The sequence below is a fragment of the Trichosurus vulpecula genome, chromosome 3, assembly GCF_011100635.1.
Source record: "Trichosurus vulpecula isolate mTriVul1 chromosome 3, mTriVul1.pri, whole genome shotgun sequence".
Taxonomy (NCBI): Eukaryota; Metazoa; Chordata; class Mammalia; order Diprotodontia; family Phalangeridae; genus Trichosurus; species Trichosurus vulpecula.
The window spans coordinates 383,459,654-383,482,587 of record NC_050575.1 but is presented as its reverse complement, the minus strand read 5'-3'; the positions used below and the strand labels follow the sequence as shown (position 1 = coordinate 383,482,587).

General features: G+C 45.9%; 1 protein-coding gene across 4 annotated transcripts in view; it reads right to left on the bottom strand.

Annotated features, from left to right (window-relative positions):
* GSE1 (Gse1 coiled-coil protein) overlaps positions 1–12,232 on the bottom strand; it is a 717,997-nt gene extending 705,765 nt beyond the window's left edge. For 3 of the 4 annotated variants that reach the window (XM_036750483.1, XM_036750485.1, XM_036750484.1), the window contains exon 1: positions 10,013–10,247. In XM_036750483.1, the coding sequence (XP_036606378.1) occupies positions 10,013–10,174 (162 nt within the window). In that variant the 5' untranslated portion in view covers positions 10,175–10,247. Of the gene's footprint in view, positions 1–10,012 lie in introns of all 4 variants that reach the window. The other variant, XM_036750482.1, reaches the window with a different exon arrangement.
* Between the last annotated feature and the right edge of the window lie 10,702 nt (positions 12,233–22,934).

The following is a 22,934-nucleotide window of genomic DNA, read 5'->3' as shown; positions in this document are numbered from 1 at the left end:
CTGAATCCAGGTTCGGGGCTCTATCCACTGTGCCACCTTGATATGATTAGTTTCCTTTGGAATCCTAGCTATTTTATTTTATGGTTTTAAACACGATTCTGAGAAGGGTTCCACGGAATGACCACCAACGGTGTCCATGACACACCCAAAGGTTAAAGGGAAAGCCCTATGCTAGGAGATAGGGGAGATAAGAGATTCCCCCCACAACTGGATCCTGGGTCTCCTCCCCAGCCGATCTTTGCTAAGTAAATGATACCAATTAGTAAGCAAAGCAAATAGAACTCTGAGATGCCAGGTTCCTCCTGCTCCAAGGCAGCCCTCTTCCCCTTCCTCACTAGCTGCACTGAACCTGGCTGGTGACTGATGACAGCTGACAGCGTCACCATCCTGCACCCCAGCACCCGGCATGGCTGCAGCTCTGGGCTGAAGCGAGCTAAAGAGAGGGATGGTGGCCTCAGCCAACACACTGACTCATGTCGCTGTTCATTCCATTCAAATGAGGTTGCTGGCATCTTTCTGATGAAACCCAATCTAAGAACAGATTTCCAGTGAGGTTTCCCCCAAAAGTCAGGTTTGAGTGGCAGAGGGCAGAGAGTGGGAAGCACCAAGGGCTGACTCTGAGGCTGAGGGGGTGGGGAGTGGGGGGGGAGAGGGGGGAAGCGTTCAAGCGGTGCTTTATCCCAGGGTTAAGCAGCAATGGCTTCCATCCTTCCCCTGGCTCACCCAGGAGGTCCCCTCCTGGCTTCCAGGCGCTCTCACAATGCTCTGGCATGCTCACAAGACTCTGTGGCTCCTCCCTGAAAGACACTCTGGCTCCTTCTGAGTCCTGGGAACAGGGCCGTCCCTGGGTGGATTTGGAAGGTAGGTGACTGGACTGTGCAGCCGCTCCGCTTCCCCCCTCCCAAAATGCACCCCGTTCCCGGGCGTCCTCTCCTCCAGGGATAAACTCGAGGCTAAGAAGTGAGCTGGGAAGCGTTTAACATTTTGGTTCAGGGGCATTTTCACAGCAAACTCAAGACCAAAGACAGACAAGGAAAGAAACTCTAAGGGTGGAGGTTTAGGCTCCCTCGGTCTAAAGGTGAAAATTTGGCTAGCGAGGAAGGAAGGGACAAATCTGTCACTGACCTTCCTCCTGCCCCCTACACTGGCACATAGTAGGTGCTATAGAAATGCTTATTCCCTCCCTCCTAAGACAAGTCCTGCAGCTTGGCTCCAGGGCCCCTTCCCACTCTCCTTCAAACACCCCCTCCTCCTGTTTCCCCCTCCAGGAGATAGAAGAGATGTCATGAATGCCCTGAAGCAACCACTGTGCCCATAGAATTATTTCATACATCAGAGCTGGAAGGGTCCTTTGAGATTATCTGGCTTTGGGCTCCTCACTCGAGACCTCAGTTTTCTCATCTGTGAAATGGTCATATAAGGGAGTAAGCAGCAAAACCTGGATTGGAACCTATGCCATCATAGGACTTCAGATCCAGGACTTTTTTAACCAACTTTAACCAACTATGCTGCCTGCCGTCCTTCCCTCCCCTCCACCAACACTGCTCCTTCCTAGGGAAAACAAGCGTAAGCCCAACCTCCTGTTTTCTAGGGGTCAAAGTGGTCACACCCACAAAGTTCTTATGACGATCAAACAGGTTAATAATGTATCTATGAAGAACTTTTGAAACTGTTACTCAAATATCATCTGTCCTCTTCTCTCTCTCTCTCTCTCTCTCTCTCTCTCTCCCTCCCTCCTTCTCTCTCTCTCTCTCTCTCTCTCTCTCTCTCTCTCTCTCTCTCTCTCCCCTCTCTGTTTCTGTCTCTCTGTCTCTGTCTCTCTTCCTCTCCCTCTTCCTGTTTCTCCCCTCCCCTCCCTTCTCACTCTCTCCCCCTACTCTTTCTTCTCTCCTTTCTCTCTGTCTCTGTCTCTGTCTCTCTCTGTCTCTCTCTCTGTCTCTCTCTCTCTCTCTCTCTCTCTCACACACACACACACACACACACACACACACACTTCTCCATATGTAATTTATAGGTCAGACCTAAGTCAAACTTCTAGTTGGTCCTAGGGGTACAGGGAGCCACTGGTGTTCCTTCAGTGGAAGGGAGTAATGGTAGTGTGTGCAACATGGTCTGCTCTTCACTTTAGGAAATCCATCCTGGCAGCTATGCGGAGGATGGTTTAGAGTGGAAAAAGACATGAGGTAATTACTGCAATAGTGCAGGTGAGAGGCAATAAATTATGACTGTGAGAGTGGAGAGGATGCGTGTAAGAGATGTGGAGATAGAAGTAAGATTTGGCCACAAGATCGGGGCTGTCTGGAGAAATGCTAGGTTTTCCCCTCCTTGAGGTCTGTAAGCAGAGGATAAATGACACCTTGTAAGATACATCGTGGAGCAGCTAGGTGGTGCCATAGTACACAGAGCGCCGGACCTCAGAAAGACTCATCTTTATGAGTTCAAATCTGGTCTCAGACACTTACTAGCTGTGTGACCCTTGGCAAGATACTTAAGCCTTTTTGCCTCAGTTTCCTCATCTGTAAAATGAGCTGGAGAAGAAAATGGCAAACTACTTCAGTATCTCTGCCAAGAAAACCCCAAATGGGGTCATGAAGAGTTGGACACAACTGAACAAGAAAGAGGAGTACCTGCATCAAAAACAAGAGTGAGGGGTAATCTATAGAGGAAAATTCTGCAGAGAGATCAAGAAGAATAAGGATTGAAAAAGGTCATCAGATTGGGCAATTACAAGATCACTGGTAACTTTTGAGAGATTTTTATTTATGTAATAAGGCTGGAAACCATATAGAGCATCTAGAAGAGAAGTGGAGACACTGAATGTAGATGGCTTTTCCCAGAAGTTTGACTAAGAAAGGGAGGACAGATACAGAACAATAGCTAGCAAGGATGGTAGGTTCTAGTCAGGGCTCTTTAAGGATATAATAGACTTTGGGCATACTTTTCCTAACCTCTGTCCCCAGTTAACAGTGCTCCCTCAAACTATATATTATGTGTGTCTTTATATTATATATTTTGTATACATTTTATATGAGATATATTGATGTAGTGGTCAGAGTCAAGAGGACCGGAGTTCCATTCCTCAGACAGATACTGGCTATGTGACTTTGGCCAAGTTACTTATCTTCAAAGGGCTCTAGATAACTCTCTAGTATTATAAGTTGCAGAAGATCCGGTCCAAAAGAAACATTTGAATATATTTATGTGTTTGTATGTAGTCTCCTCATTCTAATGGAAGTTACTTTCAGGAACGGATTGTTTTCTTTTGTCCTTATAACCTGAGTACCTAATAATGTACCTGGTATACAGTAGGTGCTTATAAAGGGTTGTTGATTGAGTAATTAGTTGATAGGGCTTAGGAGGTTGGGGGAACTGAAGGAGACCTTAGAACCTAGATGTCAAACCTGGCAGAGAGCTTACAGCACTGAATGTCAGAGCTGGGAGGGGCATTAGAACAGAGAATGTCAAAGCTGGGAGGGACCTTTGAACATAGAATATCAAAACTAGAAGGGACTATCGAGCATAAAATGTCAGAGGTAGAAAGACCCTCACGATATAGAATATTAGAGCTCAAAAGGACCTTACAGAACATCAATTTCAAGACCTTCATTTACAGCTAATAAGATCTTACCTTTATATTAGTGCTTTAAGATCACAGTATCCTTTGACATCCATTACTTTCATGTGATCCTCTCAACAATTTTATGATCCAAGTAGTATCAGCCTCATTTCACAAAGAGAAGACAGAGGCCCTCCAACATCACTCAAAGAGTTCATGACCAAGCTGGGGCTAGAACCTAGGTCTGATGCCCACTTGAGGACTCTGTCAACTAAACCATACAGCCTCTATTCTGATTCCAACCCCAAATGGAGTCAAAAAATTTCAAAGGACTGGGCTTAGGGTATAAAAATATTTACTTAGGGTATAAAAAGTTATTCACTACTATCACCTCCTACAGGGAAATACTTCCAAATATAATCAAAGGAAGAAAAGACTGACAATCCCATCCTTCCAAACAACAAGTAATGATAAACATTTGTTAAGTGCCTACTGTATACAGTTAGGTACCAGGAGAGATACAATATTCAGATAAGGCACTGTACCTGTCTTGATGGAATTTACAATCTAGTATCTTAAATCTCTAAAGCATCATAAGAAAAAATCAGATCATTTAAATTTCCCTGGTTTAATGGCAGAATTATCACCTGGAGATGAGAAGAGGGATGAGGCTTGGGTTCAATTCTTGGCCAATATAGCATCGCCCAAATCATTGTTTTCCCTTTTTGGAATAGAAGTCTCATAAGGCCAGACCTGTGTGTTATTATTTTTTTTAATCTTTGTCCTCCTGGCCCATACAAAGAAGGTGCTTAATAACTACTTGTTGAATTCAACTGAAGTGAATCCATAATACTCTAGGAAAAAAAAGGTGAGAAAGTGTTAAACTCATCCAGAATCTACAACTTTTCCACAGATACCAAAAGCCAAAGACAGTGCACGTGTGTGAAGTGGGAGGAGGGGCGTAAGATGGGGAAAAAGCCTAGGACCAGGTAGTGTACACATTAGGGTCTCTGGAAACCGTCCAGTCCTCACAAGCCCTACTGCTGTTCTCCGTGCTATTTATTTTGGGAGCTTTTGACTTCTTTCACTTCTTCCCTCCCAAACCTCCCAAATCACCTCCAGATTTGGGACAGGCCTTCATCTGGAAAGTTTGTTCAGTTGCTGGTCTCTCAGCAGATGGTTTGCCACTTTGCCAAAACAAGTCTGGAGCTCCCGCTCAGCTGGGGTGATCCCAGTTTGGGGCTGGGGGTGGGCGGAGTGGAGAGGAAGAAGCAATCTGGTGGTTGGTGGTTTTACATCTCTCCCCTCCTCCCGGGTGCCTACTACCTGGGGTCCACGGCTCCTTCTACAATTTCCCGCCAGTGCCAACGGTCAGGCCCCAATGACCTAAAAGGGCAGTGCAAAGGAGGGAAGATGGAAGCCTCTGAGAAACATGGAGCTTTGTGTCTGCAGATAGCCGATGTTGCACAAAGCACAGGAAACAGATGTGTGCATCTGCCCTGACAGCGGAGTGATGACAGGAGAACTCTGGAACAGCTCATATGTCAGGGGGGGTTGGGGCTTTTTTTTTTCCTTCTTTCTTTCTTTTTTCTTTTTTTTCTTTTTTTTAAGAGGAAAACAGCAGCAGCACCTGTTCCTGGTGCCTGTGGCAACAACACATTGAACATTTTCACTGGCAACGTCAGCCATGGTAAGAAAAATAATAAATGAATGAATGAGTGGATGGATGGATGGACGGATGGACGGACAAATGAATGAAAGAACGAACTAATGAATAAAGTAAGTCCTACCACCTAAATGGCCACTCTATTTACTCATCTGGAAAACAAGAGGGATGGACTCAATGGCCTCCAAGATCCTTACACAACGAGTAGCTAGAACACCAGACTGGGAGTGAGGAAGATCTGAGTTCCAATTCTGCCTCAGATTCTGGGCCACCAGTTACTTTATGAGTGAGTCACTTTACATCTCTCAGTTTTAGTTTCCTCATCTATAAAACGGGATAATAACGGCACCTGTATCAGAAGGGTGCTGTCAAATGAGATTTTATGTATAAATATATAAGTCACTTTCCAAGTCTCAAAGTTCTATGTAAGTGCTGGTAGGGATGATGATTTCAGCACTAAATCTACAATACTATGAGGGTGCCACGGGCAGGGGTCCTACCATTTATACTCTGGGAGCAGATCACTCCATTGAAAGGCAGGGCACAAAGGAACAGTGGGTCTCACCCACAAGTGTAAGTGGAAGACCCAAAGGGGAATAAATTGTCCATGGCTGGGGACCACCACTGATCAGGGATGATGGAGGAGGGATTCTCCATTAAGAACAGGTTGAACTAGATGGACTTTGAAGTTTCTTCTGATTCTGAGATGCTGTGAGGTCATATCCCCCACTCTCAGCAAGGGAGATGCAGGGGATAAAGAGACCCTGGCATCCTTCACAAGTGCCTCCAAATAGAGTGGGCAGTTAGGTGGCAGGGTGGATAGAGCGCTGGGCCTGAAGGCAGAAAGTCTCATCTTCCCGAGTTCAAATCTGGCCTCCGATGATTACTGGTTGTGTGATCCTGAGCAAATCACTTAACCCCGTTTGCCTCAGTTTCCTCATCTGTAAAATGAGCTGGAGAAGGAAATAGTAAACCACTCCAGCATCTTTGCCAAGGAAAACCCCAAACGGGGTCACAAAGAGTCAGAGACAACGAAGCAGCAACAATAAAATCAGGATAGTAACAGCACATACCTTACAGGGTTGATCTGAGGACCAGATGAGATAATGCTAGGTGCTTTGCAAACCTTGCAGCTCCTTTGTAAGTGCCACCGATCATTGCTAATCATATTGTTTCAATTTCTCCAAAAGGATTTTTATCACTTGGAAATTCATTTCAGAGTGGGGGACTAATAGAACAGTTTTATTTGCAGCTCCTGAACACTAGAAATGGACCTTCCAGCAGCATCCACATGGGCATCACTATTCCCAGAACCAGCTTCACTCAATTCAGGTAAAGTTGTTGGTCCTGACAACTCATCATGAGGACCAACCAAGGCATGGAAGGGCCACTAGCTACACTGGGTGAGGGATCCATATGCCCAAGAAATCATGGGTCTTCAAAACAATCCTGAAGCTAGAAATCTCTGAGTTACGTCCCCTCTTGCTGCCTCTCTTTGTAGATTCAATGTTTCCTCTACATAAGCCCTCAATATGTCACACCCAGATTACCTCAACAGCCTCATAGCTGGTTTCTCTGCTGGTTGTATCTTCTCTTTTCAATCTGTTACACATACACCATCCAGCCAGATTAGTCTCTGGAAAACCTTGCTTTCATTAGGAGACCCTCCTGCTCAGATACTGGCTCTGGCTCCCTACTGCCTACCATGTAAAAGGCAAACCCTCTACCTGACATTCAAGGCCTTTTATAACCTTGCTCTGTCCTCCTTACTCCAACCTTCTTTCCTAGCACTCCCCCAGTGTCTCTCCTGCTCTGGCCAGGTCGGTTTATACACAACCAGCTCCAGAGTGCAGTCTGAACCAATTTAAAATGAAATCGGGAAATGTTTAATAAAATAAAAATATAATAAAATATAAATGATGTTAATTTGTGGTTTTCTAAGTCACTAGAGAGCCAGCAGGGATTCCGTTTCTATTTAAGTTCAAAAACACTGATTTACATAAATATTTTGCAAACCTGAAAGTGCTACATAAATATTATTATATTTATATCTATTTATTTATATATTATAGCTAAACAAATATATTCAACCTTTATATTAATATAATTATATGTAATATGCCATTATATTACAGCATATATTTATATTCATATATAAATATGTACTATTTTATATTTATATTTGTTATATGTAGTTATTCCATATTATAGTTGCTATTATCATTATCTCTAAAACATGCCCTGCTCAACCTTTCCTCCATGCATACTTCCCTGACATCCTCAAGCCACCCCCTCCTCCCTTCCTACAAGCATCCAGGTGGTGCAGTGGATAGGGTGCTGGGCCTGGCTTCAGGAAGACTTGAGTTCAAATTCCACCCTTACTAGCTGTGTGACTCAATGTATCTCTGCCTCAGTTTCCTCATCGGTAAAACCAAGATAGTAATAGTACTTCTACCTCCCAGAGCTGTTCTAAGGGTCAGATGAGACAGCAATTATAACATGCTTCCTGGCACATAGTAAGTGCCATGCAGATGTCAACTATTATTATTTATGTTAGACTGTAAGCTCCTCGAGGGCAGGGACTGTTTCTTTGCTTCCTTCTGTGTCCCCAGGCTTAGCACAATGCCTGGCACCGAGCAGGCGCTTAATACATGTTTACTGAATTGAACTGAGTGAGAAGAGCTAATACTGGTAAAGTTCTCTGCACCCCTGAAGTTCTATATGAATGCTAGTTCTTTACTATTCCTCAAGGCCAGTGTAGGCTCAGTCTCCCATAGGAAGCCCACCCTAGGGCGTCATGATAACCCCAGACCGCACCAATCCCTCTCTTCTCTAAATGCCCTTAACAGTTTAATATTGAATTGCTGTCCAGTTGTTTGAGAGTCATCTCTAACTGGAGATGACTACCCCGTCGAGGGCAGGGACCATAACTTAGGGGAAGCACGGAGTGCAAGCATCATCCTTCCCATTTTACAGAGGAGGAAACAAGTTCTCAGAGAAGAGAAATGTCTTCTGGTATCACAAATCCAGACCTTTGACATCATCTGATCCAAATGCCTCTTTTGCACATGAGGAAACTAAGGTCGCCTCACTGACTTGCCTGAGGCTACACAGGCCTGGGCTGGGAACCTAAAATATGTCCCGAGGCTCTAAGTTCATTTCCCTCCCCCCAGCATCACCATATCTGACTGGAGCATCTTCCTCAAGGTCCCAAACTATCCCCTAAAGTACCTAGAATTATGCCAGGACCATAGGGAGTGCTCAATATTTGTTGACTGATGAAAAGTTCAGGAGGAGGGAATTCGTGTTTGTAATGGCATCTCACTTGTGTATGAATCATAAAAGAGCATAATGATTGAGGAGAGAAGAGCCTCAGCCAAGCCTTAAAAATCCTCCACATCCCTGAATGACCTACAAGCTGCTGGGTCGCTCTAGGATCCAGAGGAGAGCTGGAGGTGGGTGGAGCCATGGACCCAGTACAAAAACCAGCTTCCTCTGAGTCCTGCCTGAGGGGCCGAGGAGGGCCTGCTGCTGGCCCTCCCGAGGCTGTTCTGGCCCGAATTCCTAACAAGCCAGGGGCAAGAGTTCACTTCGGTAGTTCCAAAGCTTCCAGGAATTTACAAATTGTGCGATTCACAGTAGCCCATGGGAGACTTCAGTGTCTATCTCATTGAAAACAGGGCTTGGAGGGAACACGATGGTTTTCAGAAAACCAAACGTGTCTCTAAAAGACAACTAAAACCCGGATTTGGGGTAAGAACAAAGGCACCAAACATCAAAATTAAGAGGTGGATGTTAAAAAAAGGTATATTTGCATTATGGGACATACTATGGCATGCCCATTCACAGATTTACAGCACATGTGTAACATGCAAAGAAAGACCCCACCTGGATAGACATGCACACCAAAGATTTCCGGAAGCATGTTACTGGCATGGAACCCTTCCAAATGGACGGGGAAATTATTTCAAGGTGAAAAAAACCCAAAACACCAAGTTCCTCTTAACCAACTCAACTGCTCTATGCTCCAAGCCTGGATCAGACCTTTCCTTTAGAGGTGGATGATGGCAAGGCCAAAGAGAATTAAGACAAACTTCAGAGACTTGACAATATTTGCTTAAAACTATGCACTATCATAATTTAATTTCAGTGCCAGCGGGCACCATCTATTCAACAAAGCAGTGTGAGCAGCCCTTCTGGGTCACTTCATCCTGAGGCTGCTTTCTTTCGAGATGAGACCACGTTTCATATCCCGTGTCTGCATCCCACCCCCACCCCAGCCTCTGAGTTCTGTCTGATGGCTGTGTTTCAGATACAGCAAACGCCGAGACCTCGCTGTAAGCTGCACAACTATTATCCATGTTGCTGGGATGCTCACAAGAGACAAGACGCTCTCTCCTTCTGATAAGCTCTAATGTACACACACCTGACTTCAGATTCCAATGCCAGCTGTTCTGAGGTCAGACCTAAACTCTTTAACTCGACCACTTTTGCTCTGGAGCCCTTGGAATTGATTCAATCCATTGCCTGGCTTCAACATGCCAATGGTTCTAAAAATTTTCTGATCCAGTGACATCGAGACAACTGTTTTGACATCTTGTCCCTCATGTTTTTACCATGAGGGACAACCACAATGCTCTCTGTTCCACCAGCCTAAAGCAAAGCTTCCCTGCTCTCCTGAAAGGCAGAGAACATGACCTTTCCCTTCTGTTCCTTTCCCTCCCCCTCCCTCCCTGTTTCTCTAGAGTCAGGAATAGAGCGTGAGGAGCACATGTGAGATAACCGCCTACCTTCTGTGTAGCGGCTGGGGAGGCCCTGACCAGCACTCCGGGGTGGGTCAGAGCTTTGCCAGCAAACACCACGGTGCCACACTCCACACAAGCCCCGATAATCAGCTGCTTGCCATCATCCACGAGCAAACTGTGACCGGCTCTCAAGGTGTAGAGGAACATGGGCAGCCGGGCCACCCGCACGGCTTTTAATCCAAGGCACCGCTTCTTCTCCTGTTGGCAGAAGAAGCACACGAAGGTCTCCACTTTGTACTGACGGGACCAGGCGCTGATGGGGTGGTGGGAGCTTCTCCCTTCATGCTGCAGCCACTGTCCTAGCAGGTCGTGGTAACAGAGCACACAGGTGGCCACCAGCCCCGTGGAATCGGCAGGCCTGGCCCGGGGGGCCGGAGGATAGACGGTGAGGAATGGGAAGAAGGGTTCCTTCTCCCCAAAGCGACTTGGAGGGTTCACATTGAGCTGAAACTCCTTCCCAGGCCCCAGCTCAGCCCCACAGATGTAGCACACCGACAATGGGCCCCCCTTCACTGAGGGATGTACTGCTAGCCCTCCTGAATCAGTGGCAGAAAACACCTGATGGTATCTCCCCAAGAAACTCTGCACCGAGTTTATGAGCTCCTCATTCTGGCAGGCCCTGTACATGGACCAAATGTCCTCCAGCACCCCATAGCACTTGGGGCAGCTATGGACTTCCCAGTGCCTGTTGAGTCCTTTGGCATTGGGTGGACAAGGCAGGAGATTCACAAAAGGGAAATGCATGGTGTTCTTGGCACTACCGTTGATGATTCTGGTGGGCACTGTCCGGGAATCCTGGGCACAGTCCTCCCCACAGAGGTAGCAGGCCTCCTGCTGAGGCCCAGCAGGGGCTCCCTCTTCCTTCAGGGGCCTCCTCCCTTTGGAGGGCATCCCTGGATTCAGAGGCACCACATAAAGCCTCTGCAGGACCGGTACATTGGCCAGTTCAAAGCTTTGCCACTGTTGCATGAGGGAGGAGAAGCAGCAGGAGCACACCAGGGTGCTGCCCCCAGGGCTGATGGGCAGGGCCCCAGGAGGTGGGGTATGCAGCCACAGGAAAGGAAAGAAAGGGGCCTGGGAAGTCTTCTCTTGCTTCTGAACGTGAATCTGGTGCTGAGAGGCCTGGGTTAGAAGGTTGCCACAGATGTAGCAGCAGGTGTTGTCTGGGCCAGGAGCCCAGGGGTCTCCGGACACCAGATTATTGCTGCTCCCATTCTCCTCTGCCAGGCCACCACCTTTTGGGGCAACCTCCCAGCGACTACAGGGATTGGGGAAGGTCTGCTTCTTCTGATCTTCCTCATCACTGGTGATGTTGATCTCACCCTCCTCAGAGGTACAATACCCCCCATGACTTTCAGGAAGTTGCTTGGGACCTGGGGTTTGGGATGCCCTTCTCTGGTTGGTAGGCAAGAAGCCAATGTTATTTTTCAGACCATCTCCTGGGGGGCACTGGAAAGGTGGCCCCCGCCAGTTGCCTTGAATGCCCCGAAGGACACTGGGGCTGTCTTCGGGGACCCAGTGCCTTGCTGTTCCTTTTTTCTTCCTCCTGGTGCCCATTTTGCGCCCAGGATCGGGTTGCACCTTTGGCCCTTCCACACCCCCTTCTCCAGGAATGAGAGTCTCTGAGTCATGTGTGGGGGGTACTGCAGAGGGAGGCCACTCTCTGAACCGCCCCATGAGCACCCCTGCCCCGGGACCCCGGAGGACGCCCTGGGGAGGGGCTGGGGGCGGCTTGAGCAGCTGGGGACACCCGCCTGCTTCTTTAATCGGGGGCGGGCCGTAGCCCGGGCTGCCCTGGTCCCTGGGGGCCGGGCCTGGGGCGGGCTCAGGCTCTGAGAGGTGGTCTGTGTCAGAGAGGGAAGATAGGTCTGAGTCGTGCGCCTCCTCCTGGGGGGGGCGGGCTCCCCTCCTCGCGCCGCCGTCGCCTCCGGCCCCCTCCCCTTCGTCGTCGTCCTCGTCGTCGTCCTCTTCGCCCGGCTCCAGGGCATAGGAGAGGTTCCACTCCTGGGGGGCCGCAGCGCGGCGGCCCGGAGCGCCCCCGCCCGCCTCGCACTGGTAGGGCCGCTTGAGCCAGTACATGCGCTTCTCCACGGGGGTCCTCGAGCGCTCGAACGCTGCCCACTGCTCGCCCAGGAAGCAGCGGCACACGGCGCACACCAACACGCAGCCATCCGCCGGGGACACTTCCCGAGCGCCGGGCGCGGGCTCCTGCTGCTGCAGGAAGGGGAAGAAGGGCTGGGCTTGCAGGCTGCCCCCGGGCCCGGCCGCTCCGGCCCCGGCTCCGGCCGCCTCTCCGCGCCCCGGCGCGGGCTGCTTTACCTGCAGCTTCAGCTCCTTGCCGCGGCCGATCCCCCCGCCGCAGATGAAACACGAGAGCGGAGCAGCCGCCGAGCCCCCGCCGCCGCTGCTGGGGGGCTTCTCGGCGCCGCCGCCCCCGCCCCCCGGGGCCGCCGTCCCCAGGCTCTCGCCGCCGGACGCGATGGCTGCCATGAGCCGCTGCTTACGGGAGATCGGGGGCTCCTTCTCCAGCTCACTCCTCTTGTCCATGGGGCGCTCGGACGTCCGCGAGGGCAGCAGTCCGGGCTCTCCGCACCGAGGCCGGCGCCTGCTCCCGGGCTTCGGGCTCTCTGCGTCCTCGGTGGAGCCGCCTCCATGCACCGAGTGTCCGGGGCGCAGCGTCTTTCCCGGCCGGCGCACGGGGGGGTCCCGGAGCGAGAGACGATCCGCTTGCAAAAGTTTGTGTCTCCGTGCTTGTGAGTGTGAGTGTGCGAGTGAGTGTGAGCAGTGTGTTTTCGCTGGGGACGGCTCCCCCCTCCCCCCGCTCCTCCCTCTCCGTTAGGCTGTGATTGGCGCTGCGGGGAAGGAGCTGATTGCTCTCCTTCTCTGGCCCCGGAGATCCTGGGACGCTTTGGCAATAAATATATCTTTAATGGGTTTTAATCCGCCGGCTCGAGCGCTCCCCGCCGCCGGAGAGTCTGCCTCGCCCCCCTTCCCGGAGCCCGCCCGCTCTTTTATTCCGGCGCGGCAGCTAACTTTGTCCATGTGTGCCTCTCGCAAAGTTTGGCTGCGGGCTCGGCGGCAGCGCCATCGCCGTCCTCGCCGGGTCACCGCTCCGCTTCCTCCAGGGGCGGCCGTGGGGTGGCTGCGGCGGCTCCACGAGGTCAGCGCCCGCCCCCCTCTTCTCCTCCGGGCCCCTGCCGGGCAGCCCTAGCCAGCCCTGCTCCCCGCGCCGGAGGCTCCCGGCGGCCAGCCTAGCTAGAGCGCTCCGGAGATCTGGCAGCCCCCCGGGAAGCGCTGCGCGCACTGAAGCTGCCCGAGCCGCAGCCGCAGCGGCAGCATGTGCTCGCCCGGGAGCCTGCCAAATCGTTGGGTCATTTCAGTTGGTTGGTTGGCTGGGGCGGGGAGGCGCGGGGGGGAGGGGGGGCGGGAGGGGGAGGGCTGGAGGGGAAGGGGGAAGGGGTGGAATCCCTCCAGCCAGAAACTCGAGGGGAACCATACGCACAATACAAGATCCTGGCTCTCCCCCCCCCTTTTTATTTTTTTTTTTATCTATTTTATGTCTAGCCCCAAAGCTTCCCAGAATGATTCATTGGCCCAATTAGGGACTCCTTCCATCCAGCCCAGCGAAATCTGTCTGAAGGGCCTTCCCCTGGGATGAGCCAAAAATCCATTGCTGGGCAGAGATAGTCTTTCACTAAAGGTCAGTGAGGACAGTGAGGAACCAGGTAAAGATGTCCCTTAAGACCAACATTGGACAGCCTTTTCAAGGGGGCCTGCAATATTGTCTCTTTGCCAAGTAACCATGGCCAAGATTAGGGATGAAATCACTGCATGCTGTTTAAATGCAGCATTTCTGGTGGGTTGTGTTTTTTGTTTTTTTGGGTTTTTTTCCCCTAATGTACATCTGTTTAAAGCTTGTAGAACAAGGCCTTGGAAAGATGCTGAGGGCACCAAAACTCTGGCAGGCCCTAAGGATTCCTCCTAGGAGTTTGGAGATTGCTTCAGATGGGGAGGGTAGGAGGACATCCAGGTCAACCCACTTAGCCTTGCAGACGAGGAAACTGAGGTCCAGACAGAAGTGATTTGCTTGACCAAGGTCATACAGCTATTTGTAGCTGCTGTAGCAATTTAGACCCAGGTCTAATGACTCCGAATGACGCCCTCTTCCCACCCTACTGCAGAATGTTGCATAGGGTCAGAAGGCTGGATGCTCAACACAGACACACCTTAATAGCTTCAATTATTTTTTTTTAGTAATTTGTGTAGTGTTTTTAAAGTTTGTATTTTAAAGCATAGCTAAGTTAAGCCAGCTAGGTGGCTCAGTGGATAGAGTACCGAGCTCAGAATCGGGAAGATGGCAGTTCAAATCCAGCCTCAGACATCGATCAGTGGTGTGACCCTAGATCAATCACTGAACTTAAAGTAGCCACAGTTTCCTCATCTAAAGTGAGGATAATAATAGCTCCCACCCCTCAGGATTGTTGTGAGGAACAAAAGAGATAATAAGTAAAGTACCTTGCAGATTATTAATTGTTTAAACAAATAAGAAACTTATGTAGAGTTTCTTTAGTGTGATGAAGGAAAATATTATCCTTTTACAGTTACATTCACCTTTAAAAGTTTAAATTGCAGTCTCCTAAGTTCCCCTCCAGCTTGTCTCTGATACTGTGATTTTAAAATAGTATTGACAGACTCGTATTCAGCCTAGTGTAGCAGGAAGAATGCTGAACCGACGGTCTGGAGTCTTGGGTTCTAATCCCTGTCTACTGTATGAATTTGGACACACCATCGTCACCGTCTCCACCACCACCACCACCACAATCATTGTTATCACTAGCATTTAGAGGCAACTAAGTAGCACAAGCTAGAGTAGTACTAGACTCAGGAAGACCTGAGTTCAAATGTGACCCCAGACACTGACTAGCTGGGTGACCCTGGGCAAGTCACTTTACCACTGTCTGCCTTAGTTTTCTCAAATGTAAAATGAAAAGACTCATAATAGCACTTACCTCCCAGGGTTGTTGTGAGGATCAAATGAGATATTTTAAAGTATCATACAAATTTTAATGATAATAGTAATAACAGCTAATTTGTAGCATTTTAAGGTTTGCAAAGTGCTTGACAAATATTTCATTTGCTCCTCACAACAAGCGTGGGAGGTAGGTGCTCATATTACCTCCCTTTTACAAATGAGGAAACTGAGGCACATCATTTCCCATCTCCCATTGTCCTCGTCTGTGATGAGGTTCTTGTTGTATTTGAGATTCTGTGATGCTACATCTCTGCTTGTTCCAAGAAAGTCTAGTTTGGGAGGTTACTCACTGTCATCTGACAACTAACTGTGAAGTCACCAACAAGGGTAATACTTCTTATCTGAAGAACCCACATGTGCATGGTCCTTTCTCCAACATGGATCGCCACCCCCCTACAGCAGAAGAACTATGATTGTTACCCCCTTGTCAACCTAAAGAAGAGTCTCCCTGACTTTAGCTTGATTGGTCCTTGGACAACAGGTAGATCCTCCATCATCGGGTCCAAACTCAACCTTCCAGCATGGTAGGATTTGAGAGGATTTAACACTGGAAATCAACACGTTTGTTAAGTGACAACTGTGTGCCTAGGCCCTGAGGGTACAGAGATGAGAATGACATCACCCTCAACTTCATAGAGCTTATATTCTATTGAAAGGGCTGTACCATGGGGTGATGAGGACTAAGTCCCATCTTGAGAGCTCCAGAACAGTCAAAGGAGTAAAATATTGTTGGAAGATCCATCTTGATAACCATACCTGGGGACAATCCCACTCTAGGAAACCCTGAGAGCTTCAGAAGCTGGGTAGTTCTGAAAATATTTCAAGAAGGGACCTTAGCCCTCCAAAAGTATTCAGGCTACCAAGAATTTTAAGAATGGACTAGGTTTTATTTACACAACAAATATGTGAGAAAGGCTTGTACATGAGCCCATAGACAGTAAAGCACCTCTGTCCTGCCCCCTCTTGCCAACAGTCCTCCCAATTTATAGTATTACTCCATAGAGTTTGGGATCCCTGGTGGCAACAGTATCTTTACATGTTTTGGTAATTCCTTTCTGTCTTCCTGCTGCCAGCAGGACTGTTCGAAGCCTCTTTCTCTGATTTTCTCTTATGTCTTCTCTCTATGTACTATGTGGGTTCCTTTTAATCATAAGCATTTCCCCTCTAGAGCACCTAAGAAAGTCCCCTACACATTGGAGGAGGGGCTTTTCCTTTCTCTCCTTGGTATATGTCCGCCCTAAATGTAATATCTGTAAAGATGGAATATGTAAAAGAACATACAATAGTAATTACATTTCCTCCCCTGACTAGCATAACTTTCAAGACCCCAAATCCACCTCGAAGCCTTGTGGCATAGGCAGAGGACTTTAGTGGGGAGAGGTAACAGTAATAATAGCCATCCCAGGCCTCAGTTTCCTCACCTGTAAAATGTAGATGGCCTTTAGGCTACTTTCCCAACTCTAAGTGTATTATTGTCTGATCTCTCTATTTCACATTATGCATGCACACGCACACGCACACGCACATGCACACACACTACTTTACCTAGATGACTTTGTCTGATCTCACAACCACTCCGTGTGTATTATGTATTATAGTAGTCTTTATTTTTTTAAACATGAGAAAAATAAGACGCAAAGAGGTTAAGACACAGCCAGGTAAGTGTCAGAGATGGGATTTGAACCAGATTATTGGGACTGCAAACCTTCACCCTCTACCGCACTGCTTCAAGACCCAGGATGAAATAAAAGTACTCCTGCCCCTAGGCACTCACACAAAAATGCAATGGATCAGCAAGATTTTCTCCCAATGGAATGTCAGCAAGGGGGATGGGGCTCCCTGTGCTCTTTCAGGGACTGAAAATAGGAAGAAATGTTCAAGTCGCTTCTCATGGGGGAGCTGTCTTCACTCTGCACTTACAATTCTGTATGTTATTGTGTGTTATAGTTACTGAAGAATTATAGCTCATCCCCTCTTGGAGCTGTGAGCCCCAGGAGGTTGCAAGCCTGCCTCACAGGCAGGCTTTTATGGGCAGGGAGAGTATATTTCTCATAGGGCTTTTACAATTTACAAAACACTTGTTTCCCATCAACCTCAATGCCACATTGTTAGGTGGGCAATATTCTTATGCCCATTTTTCAAATGAAGGACCTGCAGCTTAAAAATTAACTAATCCACCCATGGTCAAATAAGTTATTGTCTAGTGTAGAATTTGAATCCAGGTCTCCAGAATCTCCATTTCTCTTGTTACTATGGGAAATCACTTCTCAGATCTTAAAGTGTGCTATTATTACAATGAAGCCACAGCCCACAGCTTATCTAAACTTTATATCTCCTTAATCATCTAGGGCCTAGGCATTTAATAAATAGGTGTTGAATTGAGTTATTTATCTTAATGTGCCGCTTGAATAAATGCTAGAAGTGGCCAGGATTCCTGAGTGTCTCCTGAAGTCATCCATGGGTCCCCCATTCAGAGTCCTCACGCAGTTTGGCATAGAATAATACAGACGATGTTTTAGATTGAGATTACTTTACATTTGCTCTGAATATGTCTTGTGTGTGCATAGCTGTTTCCGTATTGTCTCCTCCATTGGAATGTGAGCTCCTTGAGGGCAGTGATCATGCTTTTTGCCTTTTCCTGTATTCCAGTGCTTAGCACAGTGCCTGGTATGTAATAAGTGCTTAGTAAATGCTTATTAACTGAAGGGCATAAATAAATGTTTTCACATCCTTCCTCCCTCCCTCCCTCTCTTCTTTCCCTTTGCTTCCCTTCCTTCTTTTCCTTTTCCTTCCTCTCTCCCTTCTTCCTCCTTCCTCCATTCCCTCCCTCCTCCTTTCCTTTTCTCCCTTTCTCCCTTCCTTCCTTCCTTCCTCCCTTCCTGCCTTCCTTCCTTCCTGCCTTCCTCCCTTCCTCCTTTCCTTCCTCCCTTCCTTCTTGCCTTCCTTCTTTCATCCCTCCTTTCCTTCCTTCCTTCCCTCCCTCCCTTCCTCCCTTCCTTCCCTTCTTTCCTTCCTTCCTTCCCTCCTTCCTTCCTTCCTCATGATTTGGAATCTACTTGTGGATCCAGCACATTACCAGGCACTCTGGGGTTACAGAAAGACTGAGAGGATGGTGCACTTTAGGATTACAGGATATATAGCTGCAAAAGGACATTCAACATCATTTAGGGCAAATATTCTTAATCCTGTTTGTATCAGGGACCCCTTTGGCAATCTGGGAAAGTCTGTGACCCCCCCCCTCAGAATAATAGTTTTAAATAATTGCAGGAAGGAAATGCTAAATTTCAGTCTGAGTTTAATGAAAATAAAGATGATTTTTCCCCCATCCAAGTTCATGATCTCCTGAAATCTATCCATTGTCTGTATGGGAATCTGTCAATCCCAGGTTAAAAACCCACACTATAACCTTCATTTAAAGAGAGACTGGGGGCCAGAGAAAGGCAATGACAGGGCTCATGACGAGTAAGAAACAAAGCCTGAATTCCGGTCCCGGTCAGCTCCCTCCAGATCTGGCAGGCTTTCCGTTATATCCTGCTGCCCTTCTCCAAACCAAGATGCTTTAAGGAGACATCCATACGTTAAACAGGCCATTTCATGTGCAAACTGACCAGGAGAAGAGATTGGATTCATTAGTGTTGAAGTAAACATACAATCAGTCTCTTAGCTTACCTCCTTAGCCTATCATTTGAGGCCCACCGTGATCCAGCACCCACCAGAAGGAGCCTCTCTCTTTTCTGAATCCCCACACTACTTCAATCTGCTTTGTAGACAGTTAACTGGCTCTTCTCTCTGATCTCACATAGAATTTTTTTTCACCCCCAACTTCCCTTATTTTGTAATAATGTGCAGTGGAATACTTTTGTGTGTCTTTATCTTCTTCTCTTGCAAGGCTGTAAACTGCATGAAGACAAAAGACCGCATCTTATACATTTGTTTGTTTATTTTAAATCCAGGACTTGATATCATTGGCACAAATCCATCCCAAAATAGGAATGTAGAGAAGATAATGTGGAGTATAACAGAAGTCTTTGTGCTGTTTTTAACTTTAGTAACTTTAGAAGTGTAAATGTGGCAAACGTATCAGAAAATCATTTGAAAACTTAATCATCTAATTTCTTTGACATTTATTTAGCTTTATGAATTTGAAATAATAATATTTTAATTTTAACAAGGCAGGGCACCCTCTTATGCATTGCATGCACAATAATTGCTGGATGACATTGTATATAAGTCTGTTGGATCTACTGAACTGACTGCAAACTTAAGTGTCGAAGTTATATGATTAAGGGGGTTGGTATTAGAGAAGATTTTATTAAGGTCAGAGGACTTGAGCTTAAAACTTGTCTCTGGAATGGACCTTCCCTTAGCATAGTAAGGAACAGATAGATACATACATAGATAAAGATGTAGATACAATCAAGACCAATATTCAATGAGGATAAGCTGGAAGCTTTTCCAATAAGATTAGGGGTTAAGGAAAGATGTCCATGATCACCACTATTATTTGATATAGTCATCCGGTCAATAAACATTCATTGAAAGCTACTATGTGGCAGACACTGTACAATAGTACTAGAAATCCTAGCTACAGCAATAAGTCCCAAAAGAAAAGAAAGAAATTGAGTGAATAAGAAACAAAATGGTCATTTTTTTTTTTTTTTGCGGATTATGTAATGGTCTACTTAGAAAACTCTAGAGAATCAACTAAAAAATAATTGAAAAAATAGCTTCAGCAAAGTTGCAGAATGTAAAATAAATCTAAACAAATCACTATTTCTGTATATTACCAACAAAACCCAACAATAAGAGATAGAAATATATCCATTTAAAATGAATGTCGAATGCATAAAATATATGGGAGTCTATCTGTGTTTGTCCTTTGTTTTCGAAGAGGAACGTGGCATCAGGGAATTGATGACATGACTTGCGGTTGACTTGGATTTGAGTGAGGGAGGGCTATGCAAGGTCACCAGCCTTACTTTCTTCTCCAAATCCAGTGACCAGATATTCATCAGGGTGACTGGAGATGACCCAGGATGCAATGGGAGACCCTGGCCCTTTTAGGCTAAGACCTTTCCATGTACTCACTTAGAGTGAGGTAATGCCCATTCAGTGAATAGGAAGTCTATCAAGATACACAAAGGAACCATGTGAATACATCTACAAAATACTCTTTGCAAAAATAGAGAGCTAAATAATTAAAGAAATGTCCATTGCTTATGGGTAGACAAATCCAATATAATACAAATGACAGTACTAGCCAAATAACTTTTTCAGGGCTACAATTATCAAATTACCAAAGGATCGCTTTATAGACCTAGTTAAAATAATGAAATTCAACTGGAGAGGAAAAAGGTTAAGAATTTTAAGGGGAATTTTTTTTTTAAAAAAGTAGTGAGGAAGGAGTTCTAGATCTCAAGCTGTACTGTGAAGTTGTACTCATCAAAATGATTTTGTGTTGATTAAGAAATAGAGAAGTTGGTCAGTGGAAGAGATCAAGTACATAAAATACTGAAGTAAAGGAACACAGGAACCTAATGTTTTATAAATGCAAGGACTCCAGCTACTGGAGTTGGGTTAAGTTGTTTTTGTTTCAGTTGTGTCCAACTCTTCATGACCCCATTTCGGGTTTTCTTGGTAAATATTCTGGAGTGGTTTGTCATTTCCTTCTCTAGCCCATTTTATAGATGAGGAAGTAAGTTAAATAGGGTTAAGTGACTTGCCCAGGGTCACACAGCTAGTAAATGTCTGAGACCAGGTTTGAACTCACTGAGATAGCCTTCCTAACTTCAGGCTACTATACCACCTGGCCATCTCTAGCTACTAGAGTAAGAAATCACTATTCCAAAAATACTGCTAGAAAAACTGAAAAGCAGTCTAGCAAAAATTAATAGAGACCAACATGTCACATAACACCAAGATAAGCTCCAAATAGATATATGACCCAGATATAAAAGTTGACATCATAAGCCAATTAGAGACTCAAGGAAGAAATGTTCAGGTCTATGAATATGGGAACCTTTTTTTTTCTCTCCCAATTAATTTTATTTTTTTTTACTAGCTCTATAAAGTAATCCTTTGGTAGTTTAATTATCATAGCTCTGAATAAGCAAATTAATTTGGACTGTATTGTCAGCCACATGAGGAATAGATAGGATCACAGAAGATAAAAGGACAATTTTGGTTACATAAAATTAAAAAGTTTCTACCCAAACAAAACCAATGTGTACCTAAAATTAGAATGGAACCTGGTAACTGCAGGGGGAGAGGGGGAATCTTTGTAACAAGTTTATCTGATTCAAATTTATAAGAATAAATCATTTTCCAATTGATAAGTGGTCAGTAGGAAAAAAATAGAGTTTTCAGAGAAAAAAATCCAAATCCTAAATATCCATAGGAAAAAAAAGGCTCTGAATAATTTTTTTAAATGCAGATTAAAGTAACTCTGAAGTTCTGCATCATACCCATCAGACTGACAAAGTTAACCAAAAAAGGAAAATTACAAATGCTGGAGGGACTTTGGAAAAACATTAATATGCTCTTTGTAGAGTTATAAATTGGTAGAGCCATTCTAGAAAACAAAGTCACTAAACTATGCTCACCCTTTGACCCAGTGATACCATTGCTAGGCCTAGAACCCAACAAAATCAAACATGAGAAGGGCCTATATGTACACAGATATTTGTAGTAGCCAAGAACTGGAAACTAAGGGGATATCCATCAGGCAGAGAGTAGTTGAAAGAATTATGCATATGAGTGGAACAGAATGCTAATGTGCCATAAGAGATGATGAAAAAGATGGTTTTGGTGAAAACTAAGGAGACCTATATGAGCTGATCAGCCAAGTGAAGTGAGCTGTTTAAAGACAATAAGCTATGCCATAGACATTATAAAAACAAACAGCTTTGAAAGACTTAAGAACTTTAGTCAATGCAATGACCAACCATGACTGAAGAGTGTTGAGAATGAAGCCCCCTACTCACCTTCTATCAGAGAAGTGGTGGATTCAGGTCGAAGAATGAGATATGTTTTTGTACATGGCCAATGTGGGAACTTTTTTTTTTTTAGTTTTAGTGTTTTTGTTTAGCTTTGCTTGACTATGTCAATGCAATGACCAACCATGACTGAAGAGTGTTGAGAATGAAGCCCCCTACTCACCTTCTATCAGAGAAGTGGTGGATTCAGGTCGAAGAATGAGATATGTTTTTGTACATGGCCAATGTGGGAACTTTTTTTTTTTTAGTTTTAGTGTTTTTGTTTAGCTTTGCTTGACTATGCCTTTTTTTTTATCTCAATGGTAGTAGGGGGTTAGGAGAGGGGGAAGAATCTGTTTTGATTAATTGCTGTAGTCAACCAAGATTATAGGTTGCTTAGAAGATACCAACCTGCATTGGTAGAGAGAGTTTCCAATCCTTATAACAATGAAGTGACAGATTTACTCATCCCTATCCCTAATATTATCATTTAAAAAACCTGAGATCTTGTCCTTCCTAAGATCTTGGTCTTCTTTTTCTCCCTTTATGTGTCGATACATTTTCATCTGTAAATTGAAAAAGATTAGATGATTTCTAAAGGGTTTTTTGAAGTCTAAAATTCTCTGATTTCAATTCTGTGGTATAACCTCCATCTTTATCTCCCACTTTGCCCCTCCAGCCTGTAGGGCAGGAGATTTGCTTTTTTTTCTGGAGTTTTAAAATCTGCTACAGGTTGTAATAGCTCAATAACTTGCAGTATGTTATCGAGTCATTTTCTAGGACTTTGGTGTTTTTTTTTCACTTTGTAACTGTTGGAGAGATTATTTGTATTCTGCTGGGCCTCTGATTTCAGCTGCTGGGGGAAATAGGGCAGAATGGAAGGGTTCTTCTTCCAAGGATC